Source organism: Salmo salar, chromosome ssa12 (assembly GCF_905237065.1).
Source record: "Salmo salar chromosome ssa12, Ssal_v3.1, whole genome shotgun sequence".
Lineage (NCBI taxonomy): Eukaryota > Metazoa > Chordata > Actinopteri > Salmoniformes > Salmonidae > Salmo > Salmo salar.
The window spans coordinates 51,663,067-51,682,550 of record NC_059453.1 but is presented as its reverse complement, the minus strand read 5'-3'; the positions used below and the strand labels follow the sequence as shown (position 1 = coordinate 51,682,550).

The window sequence follows — 19,484 nt, the reverse complement described above, 5'->3', positions numbered from 1 at the left end:
ACATCTCTGTTGACGAGTCTACGATACGTAAAAACACTAAACAAGAATGGTGTTCATGGGAGGACACCACGGAAGAAACCACTGCTGTCCAAGAAAACATTGCTGCACGTCTGCAGTTTGCAAAAGTGCACCTGAAGGTTCCACAGCGCTACTGGCAACATCAAAACCTCATCCCAACTGTAAAGTATGGTGGAGGAAGCATCATGGTTTGGGGCTGCTTTGCTGCCTCAGGGCCTTGGACAGCTTGCAGGTTCTAATTTTCAGAGTAAATAACTCACAGACACTAGAAAAGCTTAACCAAGTTTAATTCTTCCCAAAAGGTCGATACAGCTGTATTTCAAACACAGATATGGCTTCCCCCGTGGTAGTATTCATACCCCACTTTGGGTGGAGTCTCCTCCTTATCGCTAAACATTGCATAATTATTGCTAAGCAGGGAGCTAAGTGATATGAGCCTTCAACGGTTTCTTGTCTCTTTTTAACTAATGTTCAAATACTTCTGAGTATAACAATGTTCAAAGTTTCACCCAGAATCCAACACTATCGTCGATGGAAAAATGAATTCCTAAGTTTATCAAGACATTTTGCAGGAGAATGTTAGACTCTGTCCGCCAATTGAAGCTCAACAGAAGTTGGGTGATGCAACAGGACAACGACCCAAAACACAGAAGTAAATCAACAGAATGGCTTCAAGAGAAGAAAATACGTCTTCTGGAGTGGCCCAGTCAGAGTCCTGACCTCAACCCGATTGAGATGCTGTGGCATGACCTCAAGAGAGCAGTTCACACCAGACATTCCATGAATATTGCTGAACTGAAACAGTTTTGTAACGAGGAATGGTCCAAAATTCCTTCTGACTGTTGTGCAAGTCTGATCCGCAACTACAGAAAACGTTTGGTTGAAGTTATTGCTGCCAAAAGGGACAACCAGTTATTAAATCCAAGGGATCACATGCTTTTTCCACCCTGCACTGTGAATGTTTACACGATGTGTTCAATAAAGACATGAAAACATATAATTGTTTGTGTTTTCAGTTTAAGCAGACTGTGTTTGTCTATTGTTGTGACCTAGATGAAGTTCAGATCAAATTTTATGACCAATTTATTCAGAAATCCAGGTATTTCCAGAGTTCCCATTTTTTCTTGCCACTGTATAGTTTAACACCAATGTGCAAAACCGATGTCAAAGCTGACGTTCATACCTGTATAACTTAGGTAGATGACGTAATGACGCAACGAAAAATACAGCGTTACACGTACAACACAGCATTTCTAACCTAGCCCACAATGTCTGCTGTGTGGATCTATTTAAGTTTCAAAGGAAGATAACAAAAAGGCCATATGCAACGTTTGAGCTGCTATTATTTTAAGGATCCACGCTGGAGATGAGAAGCAGGTACAGGGAGTGAATATTTAATAACCACGGACATGAAGAGAATACAGACAGTGTTTGGACAGGGGAAATGGAAAAGACAATAATGCTGACACGGATGAAACAGACAGATATAGGGAAGGCAATCAAAACGTGAAGGAGTCCAGGTGAGTCCAATGATGGTGACAGGTGTGAGTAATGAAAGGCAGCCTGGCACCCTCAAGCACCAGGGAGGGAGAGCGGGAGCAGGTGTGACAATTATTTCCAGAGGAGGGGAGAAGCCCGTGTGGCTCAGTTGGGAGAGCATGGTGTTTGCAACGCCAGGGTTGTGGGTTCGATTCCCACGGGGGACCAGTACGAAAAGAAAAAAAAATGTATGAAATGTATTCACTACTGTAAGTCACTCTGGATAAGAGCGTCTGCTAAATGACTAAAATGTAAATGAAATCTTTCAATACCACAAACCTAATTATTCATTAGAAAAGTGCATCACCCCCAGACGTTCAGTGACTATTGTCGTGTCTTTGGGGTACCATTAAACGGAAGATATGTTTATCAATTAGCTCCCTGTAATTATTATCACGCGATTAAACTGATTAATCGTTTAATTGTAATTAACTAGGAGATCGGGGCACCAAGGAGAATATTCAGATTACAAAGCTATAATTTTCCTAATATAACTTTCCTGTACTATAATATTATATTCTATTATAGTATAGGCCGATTATCTTCTGGTTTAAATGGTGTATTTTACCTCGAGTCCAGTCTCATTCCAAACGTCGTAAATTGTTGTATCTGCACGAACCCAGTCTTTACTAAAATCATCCATACATCAATTGTCTTAAAATCATTTATTTACTACACTAAGTAATTAACAGAAAACATACCAACAGTAATTATCGTCACAAAGGATTGGTAGAGGAATGTGCACTTGTGGGCTAAACAGGCAGGTCGGCCTGTTGAACAATGGGTCATAAACGGTCAGCTGAGAAGTTACACAGAGTTCATTAATATTAACAATTGACAATTGAAGGCTCACTCATTCGGGAACAATTGCAATCAATACATATTTACGCTCATGTGTCGTCGTGATCCTTGTTCGAGAGTTCTGTTCTGTTGGGGAGTTTTGTCCGCGTTCTCTCTCTCTCTCTCTCTCTTGGTTAGAATGGATCTTTCAGAGCGACATTCATTAATGTCGTCATAGAATGGTTGTTTCGTTGGTCTTCGCGTTCGATGATATAATTTACTTAGCTGCAGACTAATAATTAATATCAAAGACTTGTTCTTATTCTGTCGGTATCAATAGTCTAAAAGTTAACCACGTGGTATGGTTCACTTTCAGTAGAGTACTTGGATGGTCAAACCTCTGGCCATAGAGTGTAGGCCTGGTCTCAAGAAATGTAAATCAGGGGGTGTTTTATAGTGCCCATCGAACAGGCTTGTCAAATGACGCCTGGTCCTGTATGTGTCCCTGGGGCGTGCCTATGACTGAGTTAGATTTGGTTACAGAAATACAATTCTATCACATTACATCAGTACATAGCATCTCAATGTCTTACAAAAGCTTTATCCTTATTAATACATTCTATACAACCATTATGATGCTATTATATAAACAGTTTTATGGTAATATGGCTATATTGTCCAGAACACAAAATGTCGTTTGGCTCTCCAATTCTATGAGTTAGAAGAATTTCCTGTGTCTCTCTATGGGCCATGTGGCCAGAGACTCTCGTGGAATTTTAGAGTTTTTACAACCCTTTACACAAGGGGTGGATTGGGGGGGAGTCAACTGTCCTCCCTGTACCAAAAGAGGCCAACGTCATGACACTATGTAGAACAAAAGCTGAAAAATCTAAGTGCACACTTCCAACAACTAAACAAGTTCAAGTCAAGCAGTCATTTGAAAGAGTAAGAATTTCAGCGAGACAATTCAAAGGCGAAATCCTTTAAGGCCAAAATAATGGAATTCATTGATGTTGTATAGCACACTGATTGACTTATACAACTAATATAAGGACAGGACATGAGACGGGAGTAGAAATCAACGTGGGCATTGTTTAATGCGTTTCACAGGAAGAAGGAAGACAAAACTAGAATATCAATACACAACAATTGCCCTTGACAATCAACCGTTCTCTGTCGTGGATGAGCACCTCGAGTTCCGGTACACACTACCAAGTAGGCGCTATTTTTCAAATGTTGCCCTACCGGAGTTACACGGTATTGTTGAAACGCACATCCATGAGCTACTTGCTATGGGCGTCACTGCTATTAGCTTCATGACTGACATTTGGACCAGCGATGTCAGCCCCATGAGCATGCTGAGTCTGACAGCACAGTGGGTCGACGAGGATTTCGTACTGAGGAAAGCCGTATTGCATGCTCAAGAATGTGCTGGTTCTCATACCGCTGCTGCCATTTCAATGGCATTTGAGAACATGTTTGAAACGGGAAAATCCCCAAGAACAAAGTGCTACGTGATAATACACGTAACATTTTTTTATTTTTTAGTTCACCTTTATTTAACAAGTTAGGCCAGTTGAGAACAAGTTCTCATTTACGACTGCGACCTGGCCAAGATAAAGCAAAGCAGTGCGACACAAACAACACAGAGTTACACATGTAATAAACAAACGTACAGTCAATAACACAATAGAAATGTCTATATACAGTGTGTGCAAATGAGGTAAGATTAGGGAGGACCCATTACGGACGCAGGCAATGAGGCAGTGATCGCTGAGATCCTGGTTGAAGACAGCAGAGGTGTATTTAGAGGGCAGGTTGGTCAGGATGATATCTATGAGGGTGCCCGTGTTTATGGATTTGGGGTTGTACCTGGTAGGTTTCATGATAATTTGGGTGAGATTGAGGGCATCAAGTTTAGATTGTAGGACGGCCGGGGTGTTAAGCATATCCCAGTTTAGGTCACCTAACAGTACAAACTCTGAAGATAAATGGGGGAGCAATTAATTCACATATGGTGTCCAGGGCGCAGCTGGGGGCTGAGGGGGGCTGTAACAAGCGACAACAGTGAGATACTTATTTCTGGAAAGGTGGATTTTTAAAAGTAGAAGCTCGAACTGTTTGGGCACAGACTTGGATAGCATGACAGAACTCTGTAGGCTGTCTCTCTGCAGTAGATTGCAACTCCACACCCTTTGGCAGTTCTATCTTGGAGGAAAATGTTGTAGTTGGGGATGGATATTTCAGAATTTTTGGTGGCCTTCCTAAGCCAGGATTCAGACACGGCTAGGACATCAGGATTGGTGGAGTGTGCTTAAAGCAGTAAAAAAAAATAACTTAGGGAAGAGGCTTCTGATGTTAACATGCATGAAGCCAAGGCTTTTACGGTTACAGAAGTCAACAAATGATAGCGCCTGGGCAATAGGAGTGGAACTGGGGGCTACAGGGCCTGGGTTAACCTCTACATCACCGAGGAACAGAGAAGGAGTAGGGTAAGGGTACGGCTAAAGGCTATAAGAACTGGTCGTCTAGTGCGTTGGGGACAGAGAATAAAAGGAGCAGATTTCTGGGCGAATAGATTCAAGGTATAATGTACAGACAAAGTATGGTAGGATGTGAGTACAGTGGAGGTAAACCTATGCGTTGAGAGATGAGAGGTTTCGTCTCGAGGCATCAATTAACGTAGGTGAGGTCTCCGCATGTGTGTGGGGTGGGACGAAAGAGCTATCTAAGGCCTTTTGAGCGGGACTGAGTGCTCTACAGTGAAATAAAACAATATAAAACTAGCCAAGACATCAGTAGACATAGGCATATTGACATTAGAGAGAGGCATAAAGCAATCACAGGTGTTGATCAGGAGAGCTAAGACAACAACAGGTAAATGTCAATGAATGGGCAGAGCGGGTCAGTTAGGTACATACAGGACCTGAGTTCGAGGCTGGGGCCGACAGGTAAACAAAATGAGGTACCGTGTTATTGAAACAGTCCAGGGGGCATCAGCTGTGTAGCCGATTGATCATAGGGTCAAAGAGTTTACGTGAATTGTTACAGACACAGCTGGACAAGATGGAAATGGACACAGTGACAGTGCACACTGAGGAAGAGGACCCACGACAGAAGAGGCCACGGACAGACAGAGCTGAAACTTTACTGCTTGACATGTATGATGAAATCCTGGTTGAGAATGAAATTACTGAACAAATGAACAATGAAACGGCACAGCAAGTAAGTGAAATAAATAGGTTTGATTATGTTTTACTGATGGGGACATACGGAAATGCCAACAAAATAACCTTTTGATCAGTTTGTGTGTTTCAACTATTTAACTGTACTAGAATGCTTAAAAGGCTGCTATTTTTTTTATATCTGTTATTGGTGTTGTTTTTATTTTGGCAAGGAAAATATCGGTATTGGCCAAAAATGTCATATCGGTGCATCCCTGTCAGATGTATTCAGGATTCTTTTTGAAGTTGAATACACACTCAACATTTTACCACTTGGTTAGAAGATACTTTGAGATTATTTGGGCATGAAATTTAGAGTATTCTAACTGGGGAACATTGAATTACATTTTTATTTTATGCTCATATTGTCACGCTCTGACCTATGAGAGCTGTTTTTTCTCTGTGTAGTTAGGTCAGGGTGTGATATGGGTGGGCAGTCTATGTTTGTTGTTTCTATGTTTAGTTGTTTTTCTATTTCTATGTTGAGTTTAGGGATGATCTCCAATTAGAGGCAGCTGGTTCGTGTTGTCTCTAATTGGAGATCATATTTAAGTTGGGGTTTTTCTATGTTTTTTTGTGGGTAGTTGTTTTCCGTTTTGCGGTTGTTGCCTGACGGAACTGTTTGCTGTCGTTTTTGTTCCTTTGTAAAGTGCTTCATTTTTTCATTAAATAATAATCATGAGCACTCAACACGCCGCGCCTTGGTTCCCCTATATACGACTGCCGTTTCACATATTAACGGTTGGTGGCAGTGGCTAGCCATAGGATGGACTGCAGTCTCTCCTTGTCCATAAGAAACAAACATTAACTATTCCTTTAAAATAGGACCGTAGAAAATCCTGACTAGAGGTAGCTCTCCAAGACGGTTAGCCACCACTGATCTATGTTTCCCAAATCCTGTGGGTTTGAATATGTCCATGTGACATTTGATTCTACAAATTATCCCACTGTGAAGAAACATCGAATGAATATCAATTTTCAGGTGGTTGAGGCTGATTTGCAAAACCTTGCCATCATCTTACTCTGCATAGGCAAGCTCTTTTGCATTTATGTCTACCATTTTTGCCTAGTGACCATTAATATGGTTGAATCCGGAACCTATAATTTCGAAAACGAAACGTTTATTATTTCAGTGAAATACGGAACCGTTCCGTATTTTATCTAACGGGTGGCATCCCTAAGTCTAAATATTCCTGTTACATTGCACAACCTTCAAATGTTATGTCATAATTATGTACAATTCTGGCAAATTAATTACGGCCTTTGTTAGGAATAAATGGACTTCACACAGTTCGCAATGAGCCAGGCGGCCCAAACTGCTGTATATACCCTGACTGCTTGCACGGAACGCAAGAGAAGTGACACAACTTCCCTAGTTATAAGAAATTCATGTTAGCAGGCAATATATATACTTGTGAATTGATTTTAAAGAAAGGCATTGATGTTTATGGTTAGGTACATTGGTGCAACGACAGTGCTTTTTTCGCAAATGCGCTTGTTAAATCATCACCCGTTTGTCAAAGTAGGCTGTGATTCGATGAGAAATTAACAGGCACCGCATCGATTATATGCAACGCAGGACACGTTAGATAAACTAGTAATATCATCAACCATGTGTAGTTAACTAGTGATTATGTTAAGATTGATAGTTTTTTATAAGATAAGTTTAATGCTAGCTAGCAACTTACCTTGGCTTCTTGCTGCCCTCGCGTAACAGGTAGTCAGCCTGCCACGCAGGCTCCTCATGGAGTGCAATGTAAGGCAGGTGGTTAGAGCGTTGGACTAGTAACTGGAAGGTTGCAAAAACTATTCCCAGAGGTGACAAGGTAAAAATCTGTTATTCTGCCCCTGAACAAGGCAGTTAACCCCCGTTCCTAGGCCGTCATTGAAAATAAGAATGTGTTCTTAATCTGACTTGCCTAGATAAATAAAGGTGCATTAAAAAAAATATATATATGTTTTTTTTTTATTCCTTTTTTATTCCTTTTTTATTTAATTTTTAAATCGGCGGCCAAAAATACCGATTACCGATTGTTATGAAAACTTGAAATCGGCCCTAATTAATCTACCATTCCTCTTATAGAGGTCGACCGATTTATCTTAGCCAGGTCGCAGTTGTAAATGAGAACTTGTTCTCAACTTGTCTACCTGGTTAAATAAAGGTGAAATATATATACTTTTTTTAAACTTACCACCACAGTGGAGCTTCTCAAAGTAATTTTTTTCTTCACCTCAAATAGCAAGTAAACAAAGTCTGTTTTTAGATCCATTGAGAATGACAATAGGTCTTCAACGTAGCCTATTTGAAAAATCTTTCCAGCTCTCTTTTGATAACCACTTAGCCTGAATGTGAAAAAATAGTAATGCTCTGGTGGAAATGTCATAAAATAGGCCTACCTGATTACTTCTTATCCCTGACGCAAATAGAGGGCCCAGAATACTTAATCCAATGTTGCAAGTTACTAGTGTGAGCTTCATGCTGGACCCAAGTTAATAGTTGATACAATGTTTCAAGTTCCTTGCAGACAAGCCATGCGAAGCGAATGTAACTTATGATATTTTCTTTTATCAGGATATTTTCTACCTGCAGGCTGCAAGGTTTTTATTTGTTATCTTTATGTAGGCTATTTTTACATAGTTGTCAATGGCCATAGAAGTTACTTTTAGAATTTTGATTAACCACATGTTAATGATTTTGAGATACAAAGACTTTACTATAAATTAAATGAAACTGTTCCACAAAAATGTGCATATGAAAATTATAACTGCCATGCAGATCGGTAGAAATGGTAAGATAAATTGGCACTCCAAATGGAAAAGGTTGCCTACCCCTGGTGTAGCCTATTACCTACCGGCAAATCAAGGATCGTAACAGCAGAATCTGCAGAAGCCAGCTGTCACGACTACTCCTGCTCCCTAACTCCGGCACATTAATGAGGATGGATTTGGTGCCTATGAGGAGGAGTTCCGTTTTAGCACTGTTGAGATAGTAAGTTTTGTTGCATCCAGGTTTTTATTGCAGAGGCATGATTCAATGTGGGTCAGAGGTGGGTTGAGGACGGAATTGGTGCCTAGGTAGATCTGTGTGACATCAGCGTAGTAGTGAATGTTAAGGTTGAAGTGACGGAGGATCTGACCAAAGGGGGATGTAGATGGTGAAGAGTAAGAGGCCCAGCACAGAGCCTTGGGGGACACCCAGTGTAACTGCAGTGAGTCTGAGATGTGGCCATTGAGGGAGATGTAGGAGGTCCGGTTGGTGAGGTAGGATTGTAGCCAGGAGACTACAGTGCCCTCAACACCCAGACCCTCCAGCTTGCTGAGTAGGATATGATGGCTCATAGTGTCAAAGGTGGCACTAAGATCAAGGAGAATCAGGATGTTGAGGGCACCAGTACTAGCAGCGGTGAGGTCATTGATGACTTAGAGGAGTGCATGATGATGGTGGGGTGAACATTTACTGTTGATATAATCATTACATCAATAGGGGATGTGCTTAGTATCATGACCCCCTGCTGAATCTTTTATACATTACAAATGCAGACAGTCTGCTGGTAGGGTGTGTTACAGTAGTGTTACCTTGACGCTGTCGTGCCAGGGATGGTCTCGCTGGACACATTCTGCTTCACTGGCCAGCCTCTGCAAGTTCAAGAGTTCAGGTTAGAGAACAGAGAAAACAAAGGTCCTGCCCTTTATTTTCAATAGGCCAAGTTGAATGGGAGGGATATCTAAAAAATGATATTCACATTATTTATAACAAGGCCTGCTATGTGAAATAGTGTCCACTGCCAAATGGTTTCCACCCCTGGGTCACAACGGGATTCAATTAGCTGTTAGCGTCTGTTGCTAGGGCCGTTACTAGAACCTGTCAAATCCTGACCGGCCTACACAATGAACCAAAGCATCTATTGCTATGCTGGTTGCTATACTGGTTGCTAGCTCTATTTTACCTCATAGTGCTCGCGGAGGACGGAGGACAATGGTGGTTCTGGTTCTATTTCACCTCAGAAGCCCATTTCTAAAGTAGCCTGGATGAACTCTATACGTACTGGGAGTTTCAGGACAAATTAACCACACAAGTATTATGAGAAACATAAGCATATTATGACAGCAGTTTGCATAATATAATACTGTAAATATTTGTTAATAGTTCACTGACCTCCTCTCACTTGTAATGTCATTGATAAAAGATAAACAATTGTGTTCATAAACAGCCTGACTTCATAGAAATGTAATGGGTTTAGAAGACTATAAGAGCTGGGTGTTTGTCTTTCTGTCTAAACCACATAACCACCTGATGCTCTTATTTGTAAACAAAAAGTGAAAGAGTTATATTGAAAGTAAAACTATGGTCCCTCAATTACTATAATGGCCCCATTTACAAGAAATTGCTAGAGAAATAGAAGAGCTAGACAGTCCTCCTCACTTGAATTTCACTTTCTACTGTGCAGGTATAAATAGGTGCTGGTGAAATCCTTTCTTCAGAACTATATCAGAATCTCAGCCTCAGGAGGAACTAGTACCAACAAGGTAAGTCTATTCACATTTTGTATTTTATCTTTTATAAACAATACAAAACAATTTATTCTGCTGATAGGAGAAATTGCTAGAGGACCTGATCGATATACAGTACAATATTTGCATTGCAAAAGGAAAAATCGAATTGCTATACTGCAATGTTTGTAGAAGCTGCCTATAATTTGTGCACAAAGGAAATCTGTAACATTGTCTTCTATTGTTCCTATACATCTTCTACATTATGGGGCAGTTCCCTGGACATATATTAAAACTATACAATAATTATACAATAACAAATGTTTACTGTAACACAAATTGAATTATAACTTGTTAAAAATGCATTCCACCCGTCTTTGCTTTCACAAACACCTGAAAAGCTAGTTTGGGGTGCATTTTTTGTTCCTAAATATACTGAACAAAAATATAAACGCAACATGTAAAGTGTTGGTCCCATGTTTCATGAGCTGAAATAAAAGATCACAGAATTGTTCCATATGCACAAAAAGCTTATTTCGGTCACATTTTGTGCACAGATTTGTTTACATTCCTGTTAGTGAGCATTTCTCCTTTGCCAAGATAATCCATCCACCTGACAGGTGTGGCATATCGAAAAGCTGATTAAACAGCATGATCATTACACAGGTGCACCTTGTGCTGGGGACAACAAAATGCCACTCTAAAATGTGAAGTTTGTCACACAACGCCATAAGTTTTGAGGGAGCGTGCAATTGGCATGCTGACTGCAGGAATGTCCACCAGAGCTGTTGCCAGAGAATTGAATGTTAATTTCTCTACCATAAGTCACCTCCAAAGTTGTTTTAGAGAATTTGGCAATGCGTCCAACCAGCCTCACAACCGCAAAACAGGTGTTACCATGCCAGCCCAGGACCTCCACATCCGGCTTCTTCACCTGCGGGATTGTCTGAGTCTGAGACCAGCCACCCGGACAGCTGATGACACTGAGGAGTATTTCTGTCTGTAATAAAGCACTTTTGTGTGGAAAAACTGATTGGCTGGGCCTAGCTCCCCAGTGGGTGTGCCCCTGCCCAGTCATGTAAAATACATAGATTAGGCCCTAAAATATATTTCAAATGACTGATTTCCTTATATGAAATGTAACTCAGTAAAATCTTTGAAATTGTTGCATGTTGCATTTATATTTTTGTTCAGTATAGATACAAAAAGTATTGGAAACAGGTTATCAAGTAATTTCATTTGCCATGGAATATGTTAGTATTGCGAACGCAATGTGTTCATTTTGTGTGAAATATCCAGTAGGGAATCCTGGATTAAGAAGCATTTTCAATGGAGATTCACTGCTTTTTAGCCCAGGACCGAGCTAAATCTGTGTCTGTCAAACTGACACTAAATGTTATGTTTTTTGTGAAATAAATAGAAGTCAAATTGTTGACTTACATCAAGTGCTTTGCGTTTCTTGGCCAGTAGCTTCTCGATGTCTGAAGCTACCTTTTCCACCATCTCATAAGGAGAACTCTTTACCAGGCTGAACTGCCTTCTTTTCTCATTGTAGAACTGCAAAAAGAGTAAAAAAACAGACATCAATGAGTGCAGTTAAAGGACAGTTCCACGTATGTTGTACATGTACTGATTGTATTACTGCATTTAACATCATTTGCAACAGTTTACGATCCTTGAGTATGTGGACACCTACTTGTCGAACATTTCATTCCAAAATCATGGGCATTAATATGGCGTACCCCTTTGCAGCTATAACAGCCTCCCCTCTTCTGGGAAGGTTTTCCACTAGATGTTGGAACATTGCTGTGGGGACTTGTTTCCATTCAGCCACAAGAGCATTAGTGAGGTCGAGCACTGATGTTGGGCGATTAGGCCTGGCTCGCAGTTGGCATTCCAATTCATCCCAAAGGTGTTCGATGGGGTTGAGGTCAGGGCTCTGTGCAGGCAAGTCAAGTTCTTCTACACCGATCTCGATAACCCATTTCTGCATGGACCTCGCTTTGTGCATGGGGGCATTATCATGCTGAAACAGGAAAGGGCCTTCCTCAAATTGTTGCCACAAAGCTGGAAGCACAGAATCGTCTAGAATGTCATTTTATGCTGTAGCATTAAGATTTCCCTTCACAAGAACTAAGGGGCCTAGCCCGAACCATGAAAAACAGCCCCAGACCATTATTCCTCCCTCACCAAACTTTACAGTTGGCATTATGCATTGTGGCAGGTAGCGTTCTCCTGGCATCCGTCAAACCCAGATTCATCCGTTGGACTGCTAGATGGTGAAGGGTAATTGATCACTCCAGAGAATTTGTTTCCACTGCTCCAGCCGACGCTTGGCATTGCACATGGTGATCATAGGCTTGTGCGCGGCTGTTCGGCCATGGAAAACCATTTCATCAAGGTCGCAATTAACCGTTTTTCTGCTGATGTTGCTTCCAGAGGCAGTTTGGAACTCAGTAGTGAGTGTTGCAACCGAGGACAGATGATTTTTACAAGCTTCAGCACTTGTGGTCCCATTCTGTGAGGTTGTGTGGACTACCAGTTCGCGGCTGAGCCGTTGTTGCTCCTAAACGTTTCCACTTCCCAATAACAGCACTTACAGTTGCCCAGGGCAGCTATAGCAGGGCAGAAATGTTACAAACTGACTTGTTGGAAAGGAGGAATCCTATGACGGTGCCACGTTGAAAGTCACTTGTCTCTTCAGTATGGGCCATTCTACTGCCAATGTTTGTCTATGGAGATTGCATGGCGGTGTGCTCAATTTTATACACCTGTCAGCAATGGGTGTGGCTGAAATAGCTGAATCCACTAATTTGAAGGGGTGTCCACATACATCTGGCCATGTAGTGTAGCTACTAGGGCCTTGACGATACCAATATCACAATATTCCTTAGTATCGTGGCAAGGAAACAAAACATGAAGTGGATTAAACTTATTTTTGAAAACAGCCCTAATGTTGGAAACAAACATCATAATGTTGCCATCCAGAGTCACATGTATCTATTTTTCAAGCTGTAGCACACTATCTTACATACAGCAGGTATTTAAAGGACCAAAGAGTTTGGTCTGCTTCGTATTTTCATTTTTGCATTGGAAAACATATTGTAATACTGGTATCCACCTAGCCTTAATAGCTGCAGTGCAGACATGACATACTATTCAACCCAAATAGTATTTTTATGTTCCAGGGTTGAGGTAAAGGTCCAATGCAGCCGTTTTTATCTCACTAGCAAATCATTTTTGGCTAAAAATTAAGTACCTTTCTGTGATTTATCAATTGAAATGTTTAAACTAACACAGCTTCTTAGCAAAGAGCAATTTCTCAAGCAAAAATGTTGATAGGACTGTCTGGAAGTGGACTGAGTGGAGAGGTGAAAACTATCTGTTATTGGCAGAAAGGTTTGGAACGCTATTTCTTATTGGTCTACTGACTAATTTACCTCCTGGGGGATGTCACCAAGGAGGCCAACACTCCATCCCACCAAAACAGGCTGAAATTTCAAGCGGTCTTTTAAAACAGCTCTTACACTAAAAGGATATTATCATTTTCACAATTTCACAGTATTATTCCAACCTCATAGTGTGGAAGTATATATAACACACAGGAAAATCACATTTTTGACTGCACTGGGCCTCTAATTCCACAAATTCAATTAGAAATAATTAAATTATATCTGGAAATTTGATTTAATTCAATTAAAATTCCAGGTCAGTCTTTGAACTCAGAGAACTACATTTCTCTCCATTCCAATGTTAGGTCAATTCCAAGAATTCAATTCCCAATTCAATATTACGTCACAATTCCACAAATTCAAATTCAATTCCCTCAGGCTTTCAGACTTATCATGTGACTGTTCAGACAGCCTAACTATACTGGAACTATAGAAATACCAATCCTGCAGTCAATGTTTGATACATTGCATTAACTGGGAAATGTAATAATACTGAATTCCAATTTAATTCAATTCCACAGATTAAATGTTTTACAATTCCGTTTAAATTCCAATAAAAGTCAATGCAGCCTAATTCCAATTCAATAACTTGAAAGATTGTTGAAATTCTAATTTAATTCAATATAAATTCTCCACTTCATGAGTGAATTCAATAATTAAATTGGAATTGACCCCAACACTGTTATATTCCCCCTCAGAAAAGCAAACATGGGTGGAGAAGAATCAAAACCATCACCACCACCACCCCCAACACCAACACCACCCCCACCACCACCCCCACCAAAGGGTAAGAGAGATATGACATATCTGTAAAATACAGTCAACCCCTGATAGTGAATATCAGGTGTGAGTAAAAATTCTGTTCAAGCACAGTGCATCGGTCCCAATTCTTTTTACTTGTTCTGGGAACCTGCAGACACCATTTTAGCGCATGCATTGACCACAGCCCCAAGGCATTACATATATAGTACATACCCTGTATCATTGACTGTAGCCTACTCTCATTAATTGTGTCATTGTAATCAAAATCTTCAAATTCTTTTGAAAGTAAGAGATGGGGGGGTGTTGGAATGTGGAAAACAGTAATGAACTCATTTAATCAAAATGTGTTCCATGTATGTCACACAGAATTTGACCAACAATGGAGGAAAACATGTTGGAGGTAAGTACTGTACTGACTGACCGATATGAAGGAGAAAGAGAGAAAGTAAAACAAACGTTTAGGTTATAATTACAATCACTATCATGGGTTGTGTGAATGGTGTGCTATACTAAATTGCTGATATCAGTTTTCCCACCATCTTAAATTAGTCTTGGTGTTATCTTGATACAATTTCCCTGTATATAATTATAAGCAGTCTATGGCCACTGTTTCAAAATGCAAAATGTTAAGCATTTGTGGCACAAATCCACAATCATGCAAAAACATGCTAATATCGGTACCACTGATTTGCATTGAACCCGTCCGACAAATGCTAAAAGGGTTAGCATTTGGAAACAGTGGCCAGTTTAACAAAGCAAGAAGTAACAGGTACTCTTCATTGTCTCTCACAGTAAAGGAGACAGAGACCACATGGTGGATGAACTGAGGAGCTTTAAACTGAGTGATCCTGACGTGGGCCAGCTCAGATGCCTGCTATATGGACCAGTCGGTGCAGGAAAGTCCAGCTTCATCAACTCAGTCAACAATGTCTTCCAAAATCGGATAACAGGTGGTGCCCTGGTAGCTTCTACCTCTGGCACAAGCTTCACCATGACAGTAAGCTGCAGTACCTAATACATTTAACACAGACACAATGCAGGTATGGAATATGGCTCCCTAATATATCCTGGTACACTAAGACACAGTATTTCATGAGCTACACACAGGCAGAACAGAGACATGAAGAGGGACATACAGGAACAAAGAGAGGTTGTCTGCGCTGTTTTAAATGCAAAATGTAGTCAATCACAGGGGTGTAGGTTTGCATAAGTAGGACCATGGAAAGAATAAATACACTCAGACTGTTGGAAACTTCAAATAAAATATGGAGACTCAGATGCATAAATGTATATCATTTACATATTTTTATGTGAAAAGGTACATTATCAAGACTAGATAAATGCAAAGCATGTAACTACACAGTAGAATACAAAGTAGAAATGTACACAGTAGAAATGTTATATTTAAGCAATAAGGCCCGAGGAGGTATGGTATATGACCAATATACCACGGCTAAGGGCTGTTCTTAGGCACGACGCATCACAGAGTGCCTGGACGCAGCTCTTAGACCTGGTATATTGGCCATATATCACAAACCCCTGAGGTGCCTTATTGCTATAATAAATTACCAAGATAATTAGAACAGTAAAAATAAATGTTTTGACATACCCATGGTATACGGTCTGATATACCACGGATGTCAGCCAATCAGCATTCAGAGCTCGAACCACCCAGTTTATAATACGTATTCTACTGCTTAGTTATATCCTTTGAGTTAAAAAACGAAACGTTGGTCTTGCATTTTTACTTTATGCACATTTCGGGGTATTGTGCCCTAAATCAATTTTATGTAAAGGGTCTGAAAACTTACAGTACCAGTCAAAAGTTTGGATACACCTACTCATTCAAGGGTTTTTCTTTATTTTTACTATTTTCTACATTGTAAAATAATAATGAAGACAAACTATGAAACACATGGAATCATGTAGTAACCAAAAAGTGTTCAACAAATCAAAACATATTTTATATTTCAGATTCTTCAAAGTAGTCGCCCTTTGCCTTGATGACAGCATTCTCTCAACCAGCTTCATGAGGTAGTCACCTGGAATGCATTTCAATTAACAGGTGTGCCTTGTTAAAAGTTAATTTGTAGAATTTCTTTCCTTCTTAATGCGTTTGAGCTAATCAATTGGGTTGTGACAAGGTAGGGTTGATATACAGATGATAGCCTTATTTGGTAAAAGACCAAGTCCATATTATGGCAAGAACAGCTCAAATCAGCAAACAGAAATGACAGTTCATCATTACTTTAAGACATGAAGGTCAGTCAATCCGGAACATTTCAAGAACTTTGAAAGTTTCTTCAAGTGCAGTCGCAAAAACCATCAAGTGCTATGATGAAACTGGCTCTCATGAGGACCGCCACAGAAAAGGAAGACCCAGAATTACCTCTGCTTCATTTGAGTTAACCGCACCTCAGATTGCAGCCCAAATAAATGCTTCACAAAATCCAAGTTACAGACACATCTCAACATCAACTGTTCAGAGGAGACTGCGTGAATCAGGCCTTCATGGTCGAATTGTGTGCAAAGAAACCACTATTAAAGGACACCAAGAAGAGACTTGCTTGGACCAAGAAACAGGAGCAATGGACATTAGACCGGTGGAAATCTGTCTTTTGGTAAATTTGAGATTTTTTGTTCCAACCATCGTGTCTTTCTGAGACGCAGAGTAGGTGAGCGGATGATTACCGCATGTGTGGTTCTCACCGTGAAGCATGGAGGAGGAGGTGTGATGGTGCTTTGCTGATTTATTTAGAATTCAAGGCACACTTAACCAGCATGGCTACCACAGCATTCTGCAGCACTACGCCATCCCATCTGGTTTGCGCTTAGTGGGACTATCATTTGTTTTTCAACAGGACAATGACCCAAAACACACCTCCAAGCTGTGTAAGGGCTATTTGACCAAGGAGAGTGATTGAGTGCTGCATCAGATGACCTGGCCTCCACAATCAACCAGCCTCCACAATCAACCAGAGTTGCACCCCTTTTTGCCCTCAAAACAGCCTTCAAAACAGTCAGGGCATTTTCCACAAGGCATTGCACAGGGACGCTGGCCCATGTTGACTCCAATGCTTCCCACAGTTGTTCTAAGATGGCTGGATGTCCTTTGGGTAATGGACCATTCTTGATACACACGGGAAATTGTTGAGCGTGAAAAACCCAGCAGCGTTGCAGTTTTTGACACAAACCTGTAGGCCTGGCACCTACTACCAGAACCCGTTCAAAGGCACTTAAATATTGTGTCTTGCCCATTCACCCTTTGAATGGCACACATACACAATCCATGTCTCAATTGTCTCAAGGCTTAAAAATATTCTTTAACCTGTCTCCTCCCCTTCATCTACACTGCTTGAAGTGGATTTAACAAGTGACATGAATAAGGGATCATACCTTTCACCTGGTCAGTCTACTGTATGTCATGGAAAGATCAAATCAAATTGTATTTGTCACATTACAGTGAAATGCTAACTTACAAGCCCTTAACCAACAATGCAGTTAAGAAAAAATAAGTGTTAAGGAAAAAAATTGATAAATAAAAAAGTACAAATTAAAGTAACAAATAATTAAAGAGCAGCAGTAAAATAACGATAGCGAGGCTATTTACAGGGGGGTACCAGTACAGAGTCAATGTGCGCGGGCACCAGTTAGTCGAGGTAATCGAGGTAATATGTACATGTACTGTAGGTAGAGTTCAGGTGAAAGATCAGGTGTTCCTAATATTTTGTACACTGTATATATATATATTTGTTGATTCTGAGCCTCAGTTTGGGATGCTTTTCATGTTTCTGAGTGTGAGGGTATTTATCCTTTCCATAGAAAAAAAAGATACATGTTATTAAATAAAACATTTATTTTCAGTATGACACACACTACATTCAAGGCTGTTCAGGAGAAAAACGTCTTCCCTTTGCATTCAATGATGTCATGGGTCTGGAAACACAAAAAAATGGGTTGCACCCTGATGACATCATCAATGCTCTGAAGGGCCATCTACCAGAGGGCTATGAGGTAATGCAGATGTCACACACACACACACACACACACACACACACACACACACACACACACACACACACTAACAAATCTTATATTTTTTTGGCCAGTTCAATCCTTTCCACCCATTATCGGATCAAAAAAAGGAATTCATTCAGAATCCCAGCTTAAGTGACAAAACTCACATCCTGGTGAGTATTGTGTCAGCGGACAAAATCTCTCGCATGTCAGTGGATGTCATAGACAAGATGAAGAACGTCAGGGCAGCAGCCAGCAGACTGAGTAAGTAAGCTCTTTAAACTCTGTTTCTCAATGGTAACTACAACTATGTCTGGCGATCAGTTGTCACCTTTCAGCTGTAGCGCTTGACTTTTCACTATTACATGACACAGTGTTACTTATGCCAGTCCTTCTATTCATTAAATATTCATTTCTATGGCAGAAATCCCTCAGGTTCTTGTCATGACCATGCCAGACAAGGCTTGTGAGCTGGTGAACAAGGATGTGAAGAGAATCTACTACAGCAAGGCGATCAAAGAGAAGGTAAATCACATGACCTCAGACCTGAACAAATGTCACATTGCCTGGACAAGTGTTTAACATGTCAACTAACCATATAATATGATGAGGCAATCTGATGCCCAACTGCACAGTTGATGATGTGGCACGCAACCATCGGTTGACACAATGTCTGCAATGTAGTCAGCCATTAAATCTTGGTTGTGCTGACATGATTCAATGATCATCACTCAAGCAAAACTGATCCAGCCCTTTTTGTCTCCAATGTTTTTCAGATGCAGATCTGCAGTAATGAGCTAGGCCTTCCCATGAACTGCATCCTGCCGGTGAAGAACTACCACGAGGAGGGGATGCTGGATAACGACATGGATATCCTGATACTGAACGCCATGACTCAGATTATGAACTTTGCCAACGACTACCTCTGGAACCTCCAACAACATGCAATTCAAAAATAGAATGAGTATTAAGAGATTAGTTAGTGAGCCCTGTAGTATAAGATTGGAATTTACATTTAGATTTACATTTAAGTCATTTAGCAGACGCTCTTATCCAGAGCGACTCACAAATCCAGTGGAACAACCACTTTACAATAGTGCATCTAAATCTTTTAAGGGGGGGGTTAGAAGGATTACTTTATCCTATCCCAGGTATTCCTTGAAGAGGTGGGGTTTCAGGTGTCTCCGGAAGGTGGTGATTG

At 40.6% G+C, this 19,484-nt stretch overlaps 2 protein-coding genes across 3 annotated transcripts in view; one reads left to right on the top strand and one right to left on the bottom strand.

Annotated features, from left to right (window-relative positions):
• LOC123725647 (voltage-dependent calcium channel subunit alpha-2/delta-2-like) overlaps positions 1–11,893 on the bottom strand; it is a 21,334-nt gene extending 9,441 nt beyond the window's left edge. Inside the window, exons 1-2 of the mRNA XM_045692119.1 lie at positions 11,493–11,893; positions 9,138–9,197 (exon numbers count right to left, since the gene is read on the bottom strand). The gene's annotated coding sequence lies outside the window, so the exon portion shown is untranslated. The remainder of the gene's footprint in view (positions 1–9,137; positions 9,198–11,492) is intronic.
• LOC123725515 (interferon-induced protein 44-like) lies at positions 10,010–19,484 on the top strand. Of its 2 annotated transcripts, XR_006758015.1 has the most exons (7): positions 10,010–10,088; positions 14,203–14,291; positions 14,633–14,666; positions 15,059–15,263; positions 18,131–18,280; positions 18,376–18,808; positions 19,060–19,218. XR_006758015.1 is itself a non-coding variant. In XM_045691453.1 (4 exons), exons 1-4 carry the CDS (start codon positions 18,197–18,199, stop codon positions 19,240–19,242), a joined length of 540 nt encoding a protein of 179 aa, XP_045547409.1. In that variant the 5' UTR covers positions 17,948–18,196; the 3' UTR covers positions 19,243–19,484. The 2 variants fall into 2 exon arrangements, 1 of the variants encoding a protein (XP_045547409.1); XM_045691453.1 differs by lacking the exons at positions 10,010–10,088; positions 14,203–14,291; positions 14,633–14,666; positions 15,059–15,263 and having other exon boundaries at positions 17,948–18,280; positions 18,376–18,547; positions 18,708–18,808; positions 19,060–19,484.